Here is a 20,550-nt window from a genome sequence, read left to right on the forward strand (position 1 = left end):
TTCGAACCGTGCAAAAATATTCCTGCATTAATAAGCACCACCCATAGGAAATCCGAGTATCTCGAGATGCGTAGGGGGTATGTGCAATAACAATAGTAGGCACCGTCCTTAACAGTTCCTGTTTCTAACTAACCATTCAGTCATCATCATGATTTAATCCTATATCTGCGATTATCTAATCCAGATCAAGGACATCTAAATGACGTTAATTAAACCTTGCAACATCAGTGGTTATTCATCACTTTATTCAAGACTAACAAACTTCATCCCTTGCAGCTGTAGTGTCAACTCTGACTAAGTTGGATATAAACTAACATAATATCAAGTTTCTCCAGGAGTCCATGGACTCTTAGTTTCTCAGGTGTTATGCAAAAACCTCTTTACTTCAGACAATATGAAACAGAGAAAATACTGGCACGAAAATCAAAAAAGGGCAATGCTGTCTCTTTGCCTGTTTCTAAATTACTTCATTGTCTTATTAAAAGCTAGGCTTGTGGAAATTAGTGTTCGTTAGTATAGAAATAAGTATTCCATTTGAACTGGCTTTCAACGGATGCTGACGTTCTTCAAGTATCAGTCTTGGGACTAATAAAATTCAAAGTAAATTCCCTATCAAAAGAGAAAGTGCACTTAACTGCTGAGCTACAATCTTAGCCAAAACATACGGGTCACTCTGTCATCATTCAAAGAAAATCCTCCACACCCTTTCCCCTTCCTCGAACCGAGGACAGATACTAAAAAAAAAGGCAAAAAAAAAGATCGTTTTTGCCAGGTGGGAAGGTTGTGAGAACTTTGTAAGGTTGTAGTTGAGAGTGGAATTAGCTTCGTCTAATTCCAACCCAACCGCTAACGAAGGGATGTGTCCGGCGAGAAACGTTTTGGTTACGATTGTAGCTCAAAGGAACTCCACTTAACACGTACTATTGAGAGTAATGTTTCAACTAAAACAACACGGTTTAATACCGCCTACTAACAGCAAGCTACAAGCTCTATTTAGAGCTAAAACAAGACAAATCCAGATTCTTGCGTAGCGGGTACATCGGGTTTGAACCCTGGGTAGCAAATTTATCTCAATGTCTTAGACACAAACCACATTTGCATCTTCATCATGGGCACAGTTGTGAATTCCCCAACCATTGTGCGTACATTGAAACAATGAAAACTCTTCTCCATAACAATAGACATCATCCATCCAGATATTACCGGTCCCTTGGCCGTATCTTGCATCGTGAGGAGCAGCGGATGCACGAGAAAATCCCAACTCGCGACAAACCACGTTGGCATCATTGAGATCCCAGTCATCATCACAAACTGATCCCCAGCTTCCATTATAGAAAAGTTCAACACGGCCATATGAAGCTCCACCATTTGCTAAGCGGATTGATTCTTATTGGAAAGGAAGCAATGAACAATAAAACATGGACAGTTTTAGGTCATAAACATTGCTGTGTTGTTATGTTTAAGTTATACTTTGGAGCGACGTTTTCGTTGACTTTGTCGCTGTCGTTGCATACATTCTCTATATAGTGTGCATCAAACTACGTTAGCTGAGGGATCAAGGGGGGTGGGGGAGTAGCACACTTCGAATCAACCGCTGACCAAGACACCATTGCCTAACCAGTCGTGGAAGCGCGCGGTGATCCTTATTTTGCAAATGTCTCGTAGTATATGTGACCTTCTGACAGCCCAATAATATGTCGGCTTCCCAGCTCGAGAAATCGTAAATATGACACTGAAATTTGCAATTTATAGCTAGCTTACAAACTGATTTCTTACTTTGCAATAAATTTAAAAATGAATTTAAGGAAAAGACTCAGAAGAATGAGAGACTGAAACTCCTGTCATTTTTGTTTCCGAGATCCCCTTGATTAACGAGGCAACCTCAAAAAAACTCCCCAACTTGTAAATGTAGTTGCACAGAGAAATTCAACAAAATCACATACATACATACACACTTTACTTGGTCGCGCAGGTTAAAAGACTGGCAGCCATTGGCTGATGTGGACCTGAAAAATTGAGGCCTTATAAAGGAAGGTTCCTTTGTTGGTTTTTACTTACTTGCTTCTGAGCACACGACTGACGCATCTTCACCGTGGCCACAGTTGTGACTACCCCACCCACGGTTCCCGCAATCTGTTAAAGAGCGCTCGGATCCCGCACAATTTACATCGTCTAGCCATATGGAACCACTACCTTGCCCGAAATGAGCGCTTTGTGGAGCAGAGATAGCAGAGAGGAATCCAAGTTCTCGACAAACAACATTAGCATCGTTTATATCCCAGCCATCATCACAAACTGTTCCCCAGGCTCCATTGTAATGTATTTCCACTCGTCCTTCTCTCCTCCTAGTTCCTCCTACTAGTCTCAGTGGGTCTTAAAAACACAACAGCAGAATTAATAAAGTGAAAATTGGTAGTCATGACTTAGATAATGCTTTAGAGATTGCGGAGTACTTTAATTCTTATTTTTCCACGATTGCTTTTCTTTATCATATACACCAACTGAACTATCCAAACTAGCCTAACTCGTAAGGACCCTTATCAGCATAGTATTCTCTATTCCGGTAACAACCAGTACAGAGGTTATTAGCATTCCCAGAACACTGAGAAGATCGATCAGCCCTAACAAAGCCTCGGGTATTGATAGGATCAGTGCTCGTTTTGCGCCGCTTCTGCAATCGCGCCCATCGTAGCTAGACTGATTAACTTTTCAAAGGAAGGGTTACGTTTTTGCCAACGTTGGCCGCGTAGCACTTAAATTTCAGCAGACTTAACTATTAGAGGGTAATGTGAAGTACTAGTTTTCTTCCCAAATGAACCATGTGAGCGTTAGCCCTACTATTGGAAATGGGCCCACACAAGTCAGAGTTTTTCTCTGTCCTTGGGTGAGCCCATTACCATTAGTAGGGCTAACGATCACATGGTTCATATGGGAAGAAAACTAGCACTTCACATTACCCTCTGATAGTTAAGTCTGATTAACTTTTCGTTCACTACGGGAAAGGTTCCTCAGAACTGGAAAACAGCAAGGGAAACATCTTTATTTAGTCCTTCTTGGGACAACACTAACCCGGACGATTGTACTTTACTTAATTTTGGTATTGTATTGTATTGTGTCTTCACCACTACACTACACCGGCGAACATGCTTAACCCAACACAGTTCTTTTCATCATTTACTTTTGTATAATAAATCAATGGATATCCAATGCAAACTAATCCTAACCGGACCCTACTTTGTCTCTAAGCTTAATTTAGGCTCCAAAAAAAGTTTCTTCAATTTATCTAAATGCGTATTTAACCTAGGTAAAATGAGGATCACCAAATTAACCTAGGTTAAAACGGATTCAGCGTGAGAAAAGATTATACCGGCGACATAGCCTTGTACCAGATGTTAACGGTTGTCGTCGGATTTCCTTTTGTGCTTTGGTGCCAGAAAGAAAAAAGGGCTCTTCGGGGTTTCTTCATGTCCTCTGTCCTGTGGTTTGCAAATTCATGGAATTATTTTATTGGACATCTTTAATCGAAATTTCCGAACTTGTCTCATACTCTTCGCCTTTTTATATTTGGAAAACATTGAAGAATGTTGCCATTAGTTTTTCAAGTTCACACCCGAATACCGTCACAAATACCGTCGCTGAAGTGCTTTCAATGTTGACCGTCGTTTTTTGGGTGCATTGATTGACCTTTGTGAAGAAATAAAATCTTTTTGCTCTTGGCTATTACCACTGACTTCGCGTTCAGTTTCATTGTCAAGGCTGTTGCTACCACGTTTGTGTAAATTCTCTCCTGAAGCTGAGGATTTCGACATTTTAGATGCTTCTCCACTTTTCGAGTCCTTGTAAAATGTTACTATTTCAATATCGAAACATCAGGGTATTTCTGTGTTAGCTATCCACTCAAGAATTTTGCACTGATTTTTGAGAGAAAAGTAGTTCGTACTGTCCGCCGTCTTTATTTGAAATAGGAAAATATTGTAAGTTCCGAATCACGAAGGATCATTGGGAACAAGAGATTAAGCATCACGTTTACGGCAAACGGCAAACGTTGGACTGAAATTCGCGTTTTGCCAAAAATGGAAGAAACTTTGATTTGATTTGATTAGAGTTAATTCCGTTAGTGTGCGGCCCAATTAGTGCTCTTGTGCTAAATCCATTGACACTTAAAATAAAGTTGTTGTTGTTATTATTATCATCATTATTATTATTATTATTATTATTATTATTTATTATTATTATTATTATTATTATCATCATCATCATTATTATTACTTCTTGTGCGTTAGCTGCAGGTTTCACGTAACTTTTCAAAAGAGAGAGACGAGTTAGAATAACGTAATTTTAATGCTTTCATGACAAGCACCAGCGCCACCACCCTTTCGCCTTTGCCGTTTCATGTAAACGCCATGCTTAATCTCCCTTTACCCGGTCCGACACCCGGTTCAACTTCCGTTGAAGTTTGCTGTTAAGTTTTGTCTACCTAACTCTTTTTTCCCGGCATCTTTTTCTTGTTATTATCTTTTCAAGATTGTGAATTCCCTTAACGCTGTACAATCAATGGTTTATCTATTTACAAGACATGTGAATGTGAAAAGTCCACTGCGAGAGCTTGGCCCGGACATGATGTAAGAATGGTAACACAAACACAAACAGTGTGTATAAAACAAACGAACAAACTGGAGGTTGACTAGCAATAGAGTTATTTTCATAGAGTTATGACATTAGAGTTAAAGTTAAGTTTCCAAAATCCTGAATCCAAGATTTTGTAAGGTCTCAATCCTGAATTCAGAAATACACAAAGTATCCTAAGCATGCATAAAAGCTAACCTTAGGCCTAAGGTTAGCTTTTATGAATGTTGGCTGAGGATTATGGAAACTTAATTCTAACTCTAGGACATAAGTCTATGAAAATAACTCTAAGAATAGCTGCCCCCAACAAACAGTGTTCATAAAAAGGAAACTTTTCTTTTGAGAAGGGTTTCCTTGACAAATTTAAAAAGAAATGTTCTCGCAATTGGTTGGCTTTTCGTCCTCTCTGATTAGATGTAATGACGAATGGTGTTTTGTATGTACTATATACTTTGCAATTAATAAACGTAGTATCCCGCAAAAATGGGGATGAGACGAAGAAAAGAAGTAATCCTCACACCTATCTGGACAATGTTAAACAATTGCCTCTAATAGACATCTTAAAAATTCAGATGGCTCCAACAGGATTCGAACCAATGACCTCTGCGATACCGGTGCAATGCTCTACCAGCTGAGATGTGAAGCAAAACAATTGGGAGCGAGTCAATTTGTCATGATGAATGACGTTTTATATGTACTATTTACACTACGGAGCGTTTTCATTCACGTGACCAGCAGCCATATTGGATTACTGAAACAAAAGAAAGTATTTGCATAAAAATGGAGTTCAATTCTCGTGGGGTTAGTTTGGTACACCATCATGGCCGCCATTTCTTTGTTTTGGAACACCAACATGGCCGCCGTGACGTCACGTGAAAACACTCTATACTTAACGGTTGAGGGCAAGGATCACCTTTTTTCCTTCGTCCATAACCCGCACTTCAAATGCATAAATTTATTTCACTCATCAAGCTCTTCACGGGAACACATGAAGCCAACAAATTGACCTGCTCCCAATTGTGTAGTAAAGTAGTAACAGTAGTTGAAATAGTCGTAGTGGCACTGGTAGCGGACAGTAGTGGTGGTAGTTGAATAGAAGTAGTAGCAATAGTAACGGCATAAAAAGAGGGTTAATATACCATAACACCAAACTTGGTGTAAGCAACCTTTTAACCATTTAGCATGGACATCTGTTTTGGCCTTGTTAGGCCTCGTTAGCAAGACATAGACGATTTACCAGGCGGGTGTTTTTTGGCACCCCTATTAGTGGCATCTCCACATAGCAAGTTGGGAGCAGCACAGCCCTTCTCCCACAGCAAGCGCGTGGTTGCCTCCGGCAAAATCCGGAAGAGGCATCATTGTAGTCCGAGCGTAAAGTGGTATCATATTACGTATATAGTTTTTGTATACCAGACAAAATCTCGATTTACCTGAAAAAAGCGCGCACGAAATAAATGGGTAACGATGACGTTTTTACACCAAAGGCCCGCAAGTAAGTCTCGGGTACTGATGACGTTGAGCATAAAACGGCCGAGAGCGGTAATAGGAACGTAACGTCACAAACAGGGGGGGGGGGGGGGGAATTGCCATTTGTCACGTAGCGTCACACGTTGCCTGCCAGCAGAGGTCTCTTCCCTTTAGTGTTCGCTGGGCTGAAGACTTCGAGACACCTCTGCCATGGGTCGAAACTCACTAGTTTTTGGTAGATGTGGTTTTTGGAGTTCTTTGGGAAAAGACGGGAGGGCGGAGGGAAGGGAAAGGAGGGACAGTGGTGAGAACTTTGTGCGGTTGTAGCAGAAACCCATAAGGGTTGAAACGTGTAACGCGCGTTCAGAGCTTCCGAATATTCAGTGCGAACTGATTGGTTGAACGTTTCAGTGCTAAGTACCATATTTGGAAACCCCTCGCTCTTGTTGTTCCAAATATGGTACTTAGCAAATTGGAATATTCAGAAGCTTGTTTCCCAGTACACAAGGGGCCGTTACACGATTCAACCCTTACGGGTTTCTGGTTGTAGTTGAAAGTGGAATTAGACGTAACTTGGAAGTAATCTATCTGTCACAAAGAGGTGTGTCCGGCCAGAAACGTTTTGGAACTCCTCTTAACACGTACTATCGAGAGTAATGTTTTAACTAAAACAGCATGGTTTAATACCTTAACTAACAGCATGCTACTAGCTATATTTAGAGGTAAAAAAAGACAAATCCAGATTCCTGTGTAGCGGATTTAGTGAGTTTGACGCCTGGCCGGCAAATGTATCTCAATGTCTTAGACACAAACCACACTAGCACTTGCATCTTCAACATGGATACAGTCGTGAATTCCCCAACCGTTGTGCGTACATTGAAACAATGAAAACTCTTCTCCATCACGATAGACATTATCCATCCAGATATTACCGGTCCCTTGGCCGTACCTTGCATAGTAAGGAACAGCGGATACACGAGAGAATCCCAACTCGCGACAAACCACGTTGGCATCATTGAGATCCCAATCATCATCACAAACTGATCCCCAGCTTCCATTATAGAAAAGTTCAACACGGCCATATGAAGCTCCACCATTTGCTAAGCGGATTGATTCTGATTGGAAACGAAGCAATGAGCCGACACTCTCAGTCACAAATGTTGTAACACAGACGGTCCATTACCCCTTCTCCCCCTTCAATGTTGATTGATGTTTACCAACTGGTAAACGCAACATTGATGGGAGGGAGGGAGGGAGGGAGGGGAGGGGTACGTTATCAATAGGTTTGATGCGATTTAAGTGCTGTTCTAGCGAACTGTTACAACTATCTATGACCGAAGTTTTAGCAATCGAACTTAAGCAACAGAACCGTCGGAACGAAAGTAGAAGTGAATCGCTGTTAATGGTTTGTACTTACATGATGCTGAGCACACGACTGACGCATCAAAAAGGTACATTTGTTGGGTTTTTACTTACTTGCTTCTGGGCACACGACTGACGCATCTTCATGGTGACCACAGTTGTGGCTACTCCATCCATTGTTCCCACAATCTGTTAAAGAGCGCTCGGATCCGGTACAGTTTACATTGTCTAGCCATATCGAACCGCTACCTCGCCCAAAATGAGCTGAGTTTAGAGCGGAGATGGCAGAGACGAATCCAAGTTTGCGACAAACAACCTTAGCATCTCTGATATCCCAGTCATCATCACAAACTGTTCCCCAGGCTCCATTGTGATATATTTCCACTCGCCCTTCACCTCTTCTAGTTCCTCCAACCAGTCTTAGCGCTCCGTCTGTGAGTAAAACAATAACAGACTAAAAGTGTAAATTTCATTGCATTTAGAAGCATCAGAGTACAACAAAACTTTTAAACAAATGAGCGACTTAGTAGCTTATGAACTTACTTGATTCTGTATTTGGTACTGTCGCTGAAAAATCAAAAGAACACAATTTCTTAGGGTTTCCGTGTATCAACTTCTCCGTAGGTGGTTTGAAAACTTAACACCTTAATATCTCAACGTACGTTTTACATTTGAAAGCACTTCCTTACTAGACTAGTCTCAAGTTTACAACTGCGAGTAAAACAGTTGGAAACCACATCTTATTTTCACTTTAATTAGAAGCAGAGTTAGTGAAAATTGCGCAAATAGAAGGGAAAGACTGTCTGGTGACCACAGGGATGATTACGCAATCCCCGATGCCTGCAACGTCTAATAGAAGGACCCTTGAACTGAACATTCCTTTGCAAAACGGGGCCACTACCTAGACCAAAACTAGCACTGATTGGAACAGAGTAAGTGAAAAGAAATCCAAGCTTCCGACAAACGATTTGCGCGTCCTTCATATCCCACCTATCCCCCCACAAACAGTTCTTCAGCTTTGACGATGATATACTTCCACTCGCTCTTCCGGTGTTGTTGAGTTCCTCCAACTAGTCTTAAGGTGAGTCCTCAGTATTGGACTGCGCATCCTGTACTGCGCATATGGTGTGTCAATATTTATAAATTGATCAAATTTGTAACATTGTAAATACGGCGTAAGTCTATCATACACGCTGAAACAGTTCTCAAAACACGTGTGAGAAGTTGTGAATGACCATAATTTTTTTGCGAATAAGCGCGCGCATTAACATGGCGAATGTTGTTGTTTCAAACTACGATAATAGAGATAGACAGGTTTGATGGTGTTTTACTCTTAAACGAGCACGGTGACTTATATTTTTTATTCCATAATTTAAGTGTACAAATTATCCCCTTTAAAACAAAAAAATTAAAAAAAAAATTATCAGAAGGAAAAAAAGGTATAGCTAAAAACGTACACAAAGCCCCTTACCCAGGGATGCAAATTATGATCTTGAAAACAACGACTGGAGAAACGTTTTGAGTCGACGTCGTTTTAAGTTGAGTGGTTTTTCCATAAACTATATAAGACAGTGTTCCATAAGCTCCAGACTGTCTACCTATCAGGTGTTTTTCAAATGTTACTTTAAAAACCGCAAAATGTACTCTCAGCCGATGAAATAACGCGCGTGATTAGTATCAGTACAGGCACCAATGGGGGTAAGATTGGCCAATTATATCTCAAGCAAGCAAGCACGGCCACATATCTTTTTTTATGTAATGTTTAGAAAACGAGCAGCAGTGTTTTTAGACCCGATAAAATACGTGCTGCTCGTTTTTTGAACGGCTTCAAAAACATTCCACAAAGAGCGTGTCCCTCTGGACTCAAAACAATGGTTCAAGTTGTGAGAGATGAATATTAGCATACAAGAGAAACAAGCTATGCCTTATTAGAATTCTTTAAATAAAGAATACTAACGAGGAGTGTTTTATTAGGATATAAAGCTAATACAGGTGACGTTTTATCAATGTTTTGATAGGCTGTTAGGCTCATGAATTATTTAATGCATTTTTGAATGTAGTTTTCAAAACAGGAATTAGTAGGGAACATTCAGGGAAGTTTCAAGAAAATAGTTCGACAACTTTTTTCTTTTCTGATGAATCACCTCAACATTCTGTCTGAAAGTAAAAGTTTTAAGGCCCGTGCAAACGATCGCAACATTGTTGGGCCCAACATGTTGCGAGCATTTGCACACCATGTGGTGTGTTGTTGGAAGTTTGAAATTGGTCAAACTTCAGAGCCAACAAGTGCCAACATTTCTATTGTTTCGCAGTCATCGAAGCGTGGTCCAACAATGTTGCGTTCGTTTGCACAGCACATCCAACAATGTTGCGCCGGCGCACGCGCACTACATGCCACGTATCGACACAAATACACGCGAACAAGAAATCAACATGTCGTCGGAGATGGAAAACGTCCCAGAGTCCTTTGTATTCTCATCTAAAGACCCAACATGTTGTGACTTGTTGCGAGCGTTTGCACACATCTGCTAACATCGCGCAACAAGAGACAACATTGTTGGGCCCAATAATGTTGCGTGTTGTTGCGAGCGTTTGCACTGGCCTTTAGGCCACAATAGACTCAGTAGAGTACACCCAATGGTATAAAGCCAAAGACATCCCAGTTTTGTAAAAATGAAAATGAGCTGAGCAAGAAAAACCATTTTTTGATAAAGACCAGCTTGGTTCGTTTTCAGGTTGACTTTGTAAGCATATCTTAGAAAATGGGATGGGAATTGATCCATGTGGCCTGATAATTGCTTGAAATGTATTCATCAGTGAAATTACGCCTTTGTTTTTACGACCGACTGGTTCACTCTCACTGTGGCTGACCAATTGAGTGTTATCCTTGAAATAACCACGCAGCATGACGCAGAACTAATGGTAGATTCCGAATAATTTTCATGGGAATAGGGCCAAATTAAGGGATTATTTTTCTTAAAGCGCCGTAATATCACAATGTTGGGAATAGTCAGAAAACTCCAAGTTTGGTTTTTTTCAGAGGGCGGCAAAGGAACCGAAACTGTTTACCCAGGAATAGAGAATGACAACTGATTGTTTATTATCCTTTCCTGATTGTTCCTTCACTATGATGACTGGTAATAGTAAAAAATAATAAGAATTGATGTTGTGGTCTGATTTTAGTCAATCAAAACCATAAACATAATCGATCAAAAAAAATGCCAATACCTGGCTTTAATTGACCTCTAATATATAGATTTAGCCAAGCCTAAAAGCGGAGCTCCCGGCTTGTTTATTCATACTGGCTGTAGCATTAGTGAAAGTAAAAGGCTTTGGAATTGTCCGCCTTTTGGTTTTCCCGGATATTGCTTAATTATGTCATTTTCTTCGCTGCCTAACTACGGTTAATTTCACCTGAAAAACCGACTGATTGCACGAATAACGAAGGGATGAGTGTGATATCTGTTTTTCCAGCGGAATTTACTGTCGAATTCATCAGTTAGGCAAATAATTTTTCTTGAATCGCAAGAGTTTTAAAAGAAAACAAGCAAATCCTCAGCAAGCGAACGGAAAAGGAAAGAATCCATTTCAGAGTGGACTGTCAAAAGCCAGCGAATAGGAATCACGCTAAACTTAGAAATCACAGACGTACAAAACCTCGTGATGTGACAGATCGTCTTTGTCGGTTCAAGGTCAAACAAGGAGTTTTATTGATGTACTTTATTTATTCCTCTTTATCTCTGAAAACGAGATCATTCAGCGGATACACGTACCTTGTTTTTACAGGTGTCAATTGAACATAACATTGATGTCCAATATCGAAGATGTATGCTGTAAACTAGCTCGAGTGCTGCTAGAGTGTCAAATGGAGTATTGCCTCCTCGATGAGCTCTAAACTTGAGCCCGTGATATGGTTACGTGATACTGGTCACATTGGCATACATGGAGGGGCGGACGTACGTACGTACGTACGGACGTTTATGACGTCATGGCTATAAAACCAAATTTTCTCGCATCGATGGGTTACCATATTTTCTTATCTATGGTGCTCCGCGCGCGCGCGGAACTCCGCTATTATTATAAACTCAACAGAATATTGCATTTCTGGTTGGTCAATTACCAATGCATAATACGTTTCTCATAATAAGCTCAATAATGCTGGCATTTTAATTGGTTCTCACCCATGATCTATTTATTAGACGACAGACCCATAGCTGACGTCATCATCAAATACTTTTAATACTTCATTATATAAAAGAAACATGTTAAGTTGCAGAGGGTCCGTTCAGGAATAGGTCACAGACGTCAAAATGTGGAAAGAACATTACTGGCAAACGAGGCGACCCACTCTTTGTTTTTACCACATTTAAACGTCATCTGCAAGCGGCATGTTCACCACCGTGTGCTGACATCAAACAACAGACCTTAGCGTCAATAATTTCACGTTGTTGTTGCTGTTGCTTTCGAATATCCGAAGATTTACAAGGTTCTAACATTATACTTTCCTTTAACTGAACATTCTCTTACAAGATTTTCATGATATAAAAAAAAGAAGAAGGAAAACTGAGCAGTTAGATGCAAAGAACAGAAAAAAAACGATACTAGACAGTAAAAGAAATGAAGGAACGTAAGCATCTAGCGGAAACACCCAGAACAAGGCTAAAAGAGCTTTACAAGTTTCCAATGTGTGGTTAGTTCCTACACAGCGGTTCCTTGGTGCGCACACCGACTAAATAATGATTTATCCACCTTCTGAACAAGTGAGGCCTGATAAAAAAAGGTGCATTTGCTGGTTTTTTTACTTACTTGCTTCCGAGCACAAAACTGACGCATCTTCACCGTGGCCACAGTTGTTGTTACCCCATCCCCTGTTCCCGCATTCTGTTAAAGAGCTCTCGGATCCGGTACAGTTTACATCATCTAGCCATATGGAACCGCTACCTTGCCCAAAACGAGCGCTATGTGGAGCAGAGATAGCAAAGAGGAATCCAAGTTCGCGACAAACAACATGAGCATCGTTTATATCCCAGTGATCATCACAAACTGTTCCCCAGGCTCCATTATGATATACCTCCACTCGTCCTTCACTTCGATTTCCTCCAACAAGTCTTAGCGCTTTATCTGTGAGTAAAACAGTAACAAACTAAAAGTGTAAATTTCATTTTATTAACAAGCATTAGTGTATAACAAAACAAACAACAGGAAGTGCGTGTTAATAATTGACGAGCTTACTTGATGCTGTAGTTGTTACTGTCACTGAAAAGAAAAAAAAAAACCAAACAAACAAGAGAATAATTTTTAGGGTTTCTGTGGTTCAATTTCTCCGTAAGTAATTAAACTTAATACTTCAATATTTCAAGGTACGTTTTACATTTTAATGCACTTCTTTACCAGACTAGTCTCAAAGTTTACATCTGCGAGTAAAACAGTAACTTGTAAACAGAATTTTACCGCTCGTGCCCAGGCCTTAGGCCGCATGAGCAAAGCTCACTTTCGTCGTATTTGCGGAGGCGGTGACTTTTTTGTTCTCGATACCAGAGTTCTTGTCTTTTGTGGGCACTTATAAGATCAATGATGAAATGATATATGAAATGGATCATATATGAACTGCGGATATGAAATCAAGCTATAATCCTCGCAGTTAAGAACGCAACTTTTGCAATAGGACATTTGCATGATGACGCCATTTGACTACAAGTACCAGAATCCTTCAGGTTTCGCTTGTCTCATGTTAATTAGAGCTATTGTTATTTTTACCCCACTGGGAATACGAAATTTAAATATGAAAAGAAAAACAAACTGAATTGTGATAGTTGTAGTCAAATGACGCCATCGTGAAAATTGCCTACTGCGTAGAGAAGCCTCAAAAATTCAGGACTTCAACGGGGTTTGAACCCGTGACCTCGCGATACCGGTGCGAAGCTCTAACCAACTGAGCTATGAAGCCACTGACGTTGGGAGCTGGTCATTTGTGGGTTTCCTCACGGGAACATTAGAACCCACAAATGACCAGCTCCCAACGTCAGTGGCTTCATAGCTCAGGTTTGAAACACTGAATAACAAAATGTCAACAATTCTGGAAATAATCATTCATGATAAACTTAAATAATTACAGTACCCATTTCCCCAGTTCATATTTCATATCTCATTCGGTGATACAAAACTAGAGAAAAACAGTCAGAAAATTAACGCAAACGAGAAATGTGACAAATAATAAAAAAAAGCGTCAAATGTCTAGGTGGCTCAATCTCTTCTTTATTGCAAATGGATTCTTTCTTAATGTTTGTTCTTTGGAACATGATATAAAGGCAGCGATGTCCTGTCAAAATCTCCAAAGCCCGAGCAGAAGTGGCTCTTATCCTGAGTAAGGCCCCAGGAGAATAAGGCGAACGTTGAGGATGAGAAAGTAAAGGAAAGTGTCTAGTCGTTCTAGCGCTCGGGCACTAAATTGGGACACTGTCAACTGAAATTAACAATTAACGCAAATCAAGTCAAATTTGTTTTTGAGGAGGGGGGAAACCCGGGGTACCCGGTGAAAAACCTCTCGGTGCAGAGTAGAGAACCAACAAACTTACTGCGCCATCCCTGCACCCAAATGTCGTGCGCTGCGCAAATGCCAGAGAGGAGTTCTGAGAGCGGCAAGGATTCTGCCGCTGCTTACTCTGTTGAAGCAGTTGTTCCCCAGTTACATCTACTTGGAGATAGACCAAATAAGCCAAGAAATTTATCAAAACCTTCCAAGACCTACGGCAACAGGAAGAGGTCTTTCCAATCGAAGTGGTTTGATCAGCACCCATGGGTGCACTAAAGTGAAAGTGCAGGTAATGGGATACGACACCTCCCGATTCGACATGGCTGATCTGCTGGACTCTTTTAAGTCACTCGGAAGTGATCGCAAACTCCTACTGTGTGAGATTTGCACTCTTGATCAGCGAGTACTCGTTCTCTAACTTAAAGCGGGTCAAGACCGACCTACCTACGTTCAACCACGGGACAGGCCAGACTTAACCACCTCATACTTCTGCGCGTTCAAAAGGACCTCACAGATGGTATGAACATGGTGGGGGTCGCAAGTTTGTCCGTGGGGGACAACCAGCGGCGCAAGCACTTGTTTCAGAAGTTTTCAAGGAATTGCCTCTGAGGCAACTCAGACCGTCTAGTGCAGGTAATGGGCTCCTGGTATTTACTATAATGACTCTTACAGGTGAAACACTTGCTGGTTTCAAGATTCAGGCAAAGTCCTTACTTTCTTTTGTAATTTTTTCAATATTCATTGGTTTTCTGAGGCACACAGGAAGTACTAATGAATTGACTGTTATGTTTCTGTTGAGCAAGACGGTCGATGATTTTTTTGTAACCCACAATAGATCTTTATTGGGAATAACAGGGATAGTGTAGTTCCAATAAGGAATCCATAAAATAATAATATTCACATTTTGTGATCACGCATAATTACTTTACTAAGTTCCTTGGATCATTGAAATGTACGTACTGTGCTTTTGTTTAAGTTATAAAGAGTTTTCATATATCAAAAAGGTGAAATTTAAAGGTACCAAATGCTGGGAAATGCACTTTCTGGTGTTCCGTATTCAAATATTTACATTAAGGGGGGGGGGGGGGGGAGGGGAGAATCACCCCATGCCCCCTTCTCCCTACATGTGTCCCCAAAACTCATAACCCTTAGATTTCAAAACACAAGTTACTTGAAATCTTGGTGCCCCCCAGTTTTTCCGGGCTTGCTACGGCCCTGATTAAAATACGATGCACTGACGACAATGCATTTTGCAGTCATGTAAATCAAGACATTATTCCAGTGAATTCCAGTTAAAATAGAGAAAGGAAGACGGATCTCGTTTTGCTACATTTTTGTATTATAGTAGTTTTGACTGTGTATGCTCATGTGAAAGCAATGCGTCAACTAGACGACGTGATTGTGAACCCAGAGAAGAGCAGAAAACGAAGAGTGTTGTCTGGAAAGCGATTCTTAAGAACATTCCATTGTCGTCAAAACTTTATCCTTACATCAAATAGAGGCTGAGAAGTCTAAATATAACCAGGCGAATAAGGTGTGAGGTGTGTACAAGAACTGAGGAAAAGGCAGCTGCCTTTTTATGCAAATTACACAAAAACCTTTTAATTGCCTTAGCACACATAGACCACTTTCATAAATGGCGATCTCCTTGACATTCTTTTGTAGTTATGTTCATTAGGCCTACTGCCCTTATTCTGAAACAAATGTTCTGATGAAATTTGGTCGTCGTCGAGAGGCTAGAAAGGCTTGGCCGCCATTATGAAAGAGGTCTATACAAGAAGACGGAAAGGTTTAAATTTCAATAAACATCGACTGATAAAGATATCTAAGGGGCCCACTAGTGTGCACAAGAATGATGAACACATGAATGGGTAATTGACATGTGTTATTCTTCAACTGTACCGGTAATGACATAAAAACAAATCCTGGGTCTCCTAAACATGGTGTTGATCCAACTTTGACAACAAGGGCACCATAATTAAAGTCAAGGTGAAATAATAATGTTTGGTGCCAGTGCAGGGAAACAATTAATGTGCTGCTATGAGCTTGTGCAAATGGTATATCATGTATCTGTGAAATGAATTATCTTCTGCATTGTCATAATCAAGAGGACAGTCCTTTTTAATCAGTGCTAAATGAACTGCTTGTATCCATACAAGTGGTAAGGTTTAACTTAGAGGAGTGCATCTCTATTATTAGGGTATTTCTTGTCGTTTAATGTCAATCAAATTCGTTAGTTTCCAGTCCGTTAAGTTGTATATTTGACTTTAAATTAATCTGTAACTGAATAACAATCACTTCTGATGGTGTATGAAAAGTTTATTTTCATAAAAAGTTATGCAAGAAAATGTTTGTAAACCGCTCTTTGTGCTTTATTGTTATTGAAACTTTAATGTTCCAAGTCAAAGAATCTTTATAAGATTTATTATACGTAAAAACAAAAAGAGAAAAAAGCAATTAGGTACAAAGAACAGAAGAAGACAATCTTAGACAGTAAAGCCGCGGCTACACGAGTGAATTTTTACTTGTGATGGTGATGCGATTCTTTTGAATTGTCGCGTCGCCAACGAGCAGTAGTGGCTACACTTGGCGACAAATTTTTCGCGATTCGCCCTTGTAAGATTGGGTAACAAAAATTGTTGGATGGCGAAATGACCTTTTGATGTACGAAGAAAAACGTAAGCGCTCTAAGCAAGGAGGAGATAAGCGCCCTGCTCGAAGTGAATACGTCCGTGGCTAGCCAGGACTGAGGGGCCAGATTTTTTCCATCAACCTGTTCAGGAAATTTCTGTTGCGAACACTCCTGCGTCCGCCTAAACACTGATGACGTTCTTGCATCTGATTGGCTGGATAACCCCTGGACGCGTCAAAAATTGTTACGAATGCAGGCAAAATGTTAACGTTGCAACGCGGCTACACGAGTGACAAAGTTTCAACTCATTCACTTTCTCGCGATTTTTTCAGCTGTCGCATCACCTGTGCGAGGGCGGCTGCACGGGGTAGCCTGCGAACGCATACTTATTTCCGGCGGTCGTTTCTCTCCCCCGGAAATACGTCTGCGTTCGCAGGCTACTGCACGGGTAATTTTTACCGCGCGCTGGCGACGCGACAATTTTTAGAAAAAAATGCACCACCATCGCAAGCAAAAATCGCTCATATAGCCGCGGCTTAAAAGAAAAGACGGGACTTTTCATTGTGCCGTTAGTTCATAGGCAGCTGTTCTGCATTGCTCAAGCCGGCTGGATAATACTTTATCCAGTGGATACCGGTATCCACCTTCTGAACCAGAGAGGCCTAATGAAGAAAGGTCCCTTTGTTGGTTTTTACTTACTTGCTACTGAGCACACGACCGACGCATCTTCACCGTGGCCACAGTTGTGGTTACCCCATCCATCGTTACCACAATCTGTTAAAGAGCGCTCGGATCCCGCACAATTTACATCGTCTAGCCATATGGAACCGCTACCTTCCCCGAAATGAGCGCTTTGTGGAGCAGAGATAGCAAAGAGGAATCCAAGTTCGCGACAAACAACATGAGCATCGTTAATATCCCAGTCATCATCACAAACTGTTCCCCAGGCTCCACTGTGAAATATTTCTACTCGTCCTTCGCTTCTTCGAGATCCTCCTACCAGTCTTAGCTTTCCATCTGAAACAGCTAAAAGTGTAAACTTCATAGTATTAAGAAGCAGACAACAGTGCGAGTTAATAATTTATGAGCTTCCTTGATGCTGTGGTTGGTACTGTCGCTGAAAAATCGAAAGAACGCAATTTCTTTGGGCTTCTGCGGATCACTTGAATTTCTCAGAACGCAGTTTGGAAACCGTTATAATATCTCAAGGTATGTTCTTACATTTTAATGCACTTCGTTACCAGACTAGTCTCAAGTTTACAGCTGCGAGTTAAACAGTTGCAAGACCGAGCTACTTATTTTCACTGTAATCAGAAGCAGAGTTTCAATAATTGCGCAAATGGGGGAATCGGTTGTCTGGTGACCACACAGCGATGATTTCGCAATCCCCGATGCCTTCAACTCGTAATAGAGGACTTAGAACCCTGACCAAACTAGCATCGACTGGAGCAGAGTGAGTGAAGAGGAATCCAAGCTCCTGACAAACGATCGACTTGTGCGTCTTTCATATCCCACCCATCCCCACAAACAGTTCTCCAGCTTTGACGATGATATATTCCACTTGCACTCGCCCTACCCCGTTGTTGAGTTCCTCCGACAAGTGTTAAAGAGCCACCTTCACCCAACAGGCATTGCGTGCCGTGAAACAATTTTCATATATGAAAATCTCGCCAAAGCTGAAATTCATCCAATCAGATCGACGGTCGACGGTCGAAAAGCCTGTCGGTTGAAGGTGGGCCTTTAACATTCTGTCTAGAAGTAAAAGTTTGAGCCGAGAGTAGAGCTAAACCCCAGGGAGGAATAAAGCAAAACAGATCACATTTTTTTTATTACCATGAGTTTAGCAAGAAAAAAAATTCTGACCGACTTGCCTGGCAACAACAACAACACCAACAACTTTTATTACATACAATACTGGTTACAATGAAAAGTTTGTCCACTCAAATCTAGCAAACTTAAAGGACCACCTTCAACCGACAGGCATTGCGTGCCTCGGAACAATTTTCATTTATGAAAATTCCACCCGAATCCAAGATTCATCCAATTAGATAGCTGCGATAAGAAATACGAATTTCCACAACAAAAACAAACGGTCGAAAAGCCTGTCGGTTGAAGGTGGGCCTTTAAGCTAATCGAGTTGGGTGGAGCAAAGATAAATTAGTTAATTAATATATTTACAATGACAGAGATTACGAAAGGAAATATTTAATATTTAAGAACAATTACAATGTACAAGAGCGACTGAATGTTTCTATTATGAAGATGTGAGGTACTACAGTGGAATGCAGATTGAGATTCTAGTTAATTGATTGCTGATAATCTTAAGATTCAATAATATTTGACCAAATTGGTTTACCCTATATGAAGGTTATCACAAACATCAAGTTAAACTGTAAAACGAACGAAAATTCCGACGTTTCGGAGTAGTCATGACTCTATTATCAAGGAAGAATTATATCGGACGATGCAAATGGGCCATTTCCGAATTGCTCTTTGTCTCGCTTTCGAAGTGAGTCTTGGTGCTCAACTATTGAAAGGGAAATGAGTTTGATTTGCATAAAGAATACGCTTTGAAGCTGAGGCATGTAGCAACTCGGAAATGGGCTATTACAGTATTAATAGTATTAATAACATACATGAAAAAATTACTCGATCCTGATTGGCTGAGAGCAGTGCAGTTCAAGTGTAACACAGTGCAATTACCAGTGAAAATTACACATCGAAATTCTGGATTATGATTGGCTAATAAACAATAGGGTTTGGTCAGAACCAATGAAATCTTTCGTTTTCAAATCAAGCGCGCTCCTCCTTGAATGGCGCAATTTATGGTGCAATTTTTCCCTGATTGCGTGATACGCGTGCGTTTCTTCTGCTTAACCCGCTCGATTTTTTTCATGTACATTATTCATAAGTAATCAGATGAATTTTCTCGTGCAATTTGGAATAAATAAGCACTTGTAAATGTTTTCAAAGACTACAAATTGGTCTCCTAAACATGGTGTTGATCCAACTTTGACAACAAGGGCACCATAATTAAAGTCAAGGTGAAATAATAATGTTTGGTGCCAGTGCAGGGAAACAATTAATGTGCTGCTATGAGCTTGTGCAAATGGTATATCATGTATCTGTGAAATGAATTATCTTCTGCATTGTCATAATCAAGAGGACAGTCCTTTTTAATCAGTGCTAAATGAACTGCTTGTATCCATACAAGTGGTAAGGTTTAACTTAGAGGAGTGCATCTCTATTATTAGGGTATTTCTTGTCGTTTAATGTCAATCAAATTCGTTAGTTTCCAGTCCGTTAAGTTGTATATTTGACTTTAAATTAATCTGTAACTGAATAACAATCACTTCTGATGGTGTATGAAAAGTTTATTTTCATAAAAAGTTATGCAAGAAAATGTTTGTAAACCGCTCTTTGTGCTTTATTGTTATTGAAACTTTAATGTTCCAAGTCAAAGAATCTTTATAAGATTTATTATACGTAAAAACAAAAAGAGAAAAAAGCAATTAGGTACAAAGAACAGAAGAAGACAATCTTAGACAGTAAAGCCGCGGCTACACGAGTGAATTTTTACTTGTGATGGTGATGCGATTCTTTTGAATTGTCGCGTCGCCAACGAGCAGTAGTGGCTACACTTGGCGACAAATTTTTCGCGATTCGCCCTTGTAAGATTGGGTAACAAAAATTGTTGGATGGCGAAATGACCTTTTGATGTACGAAGAAAAACGTAAGCGCTCTAAGCAAGGAGGAGATAAGCGCCCTGCTCGAAGTGAATACGTCCGTGGCTAGCCAGGACTGAGGGGCCAGATTTTTTCCATCAACCTGTTCAGGAAATTTCTGTTGCGAACACTCCTGCGTCCGCCTAAACACTGATGACGTTCTTGCATCTGATTGGCTGGATAACCCCTGGACGCGTCAAAAATTG

General features: G+C 40.5%; 1 protein-coding gene across 7 annotated transcripts in view; it reads right to left on the minus strand.

The window, feature by feature from the left end:
- Positions 1 to 227: 227 nt before the first annotated feature.
- The window catches only part of LOC137996837 (scavenger receptor cysteine-rich type 1 protein M130-like), a 71,009-nt gene continuing 50,686 nt past the window's right edge, over positions 228 to 20,550 (minus strand). For all 7 annotated transcript variants that reach the window (XM_068842440.1, XM_068842442.1, XM_068842441.1 and 4 more), the window contains 7 exons: positions 17,319 to 17,645; positions 12,688 to 12,711; positions 12,262 to 12,576; positions 7,999 to 8,022; positions 7,570 to 7,887; positions 2,059 to 2,373; positions 228 to 1,386 (listed from right to left, as the gene is read on the minus strand). In XM_068842440.1, coding sequence (XP_068698541.1) covers positions 1,079 to 1,386; positions 2,059 to 2,373; positions 7,570 to 7,887; positions 7,999 to 8,022; positions 12,262 to 12,576; positions 12,688 to 12,711; positions 17,319 to 17,645 — 1,631 coding nt within the window. In that variant the 3' untranslated portion in view covers positions 228 to 1,078. The remainder of the gene's footprint in view (positions 1,387 to 2,058; positions 2,374 to 7,569; positions 7,888 to 7,998; positions 8,023 to 12,261; positions 12,577 to 12,687; positions 12,712 to 17,318; positions 17,646 to 20,550) is intronic.

Source organism: Montipora foliosa, chromosome 3 (assembly GCF_036669935.1).
Source record: "Montipora foliosa isolate CH-2021 chromosome 3, ASM3666993v2, whole genome shotgun sequence".
Classification (NCBI taxonomy): domain Eukaryota; kingdom Metazoa; phylum Cnidaria; class Anthozoa; order Scleractinia; family Acroporidae; genus Montipora; species Montipora foliosa.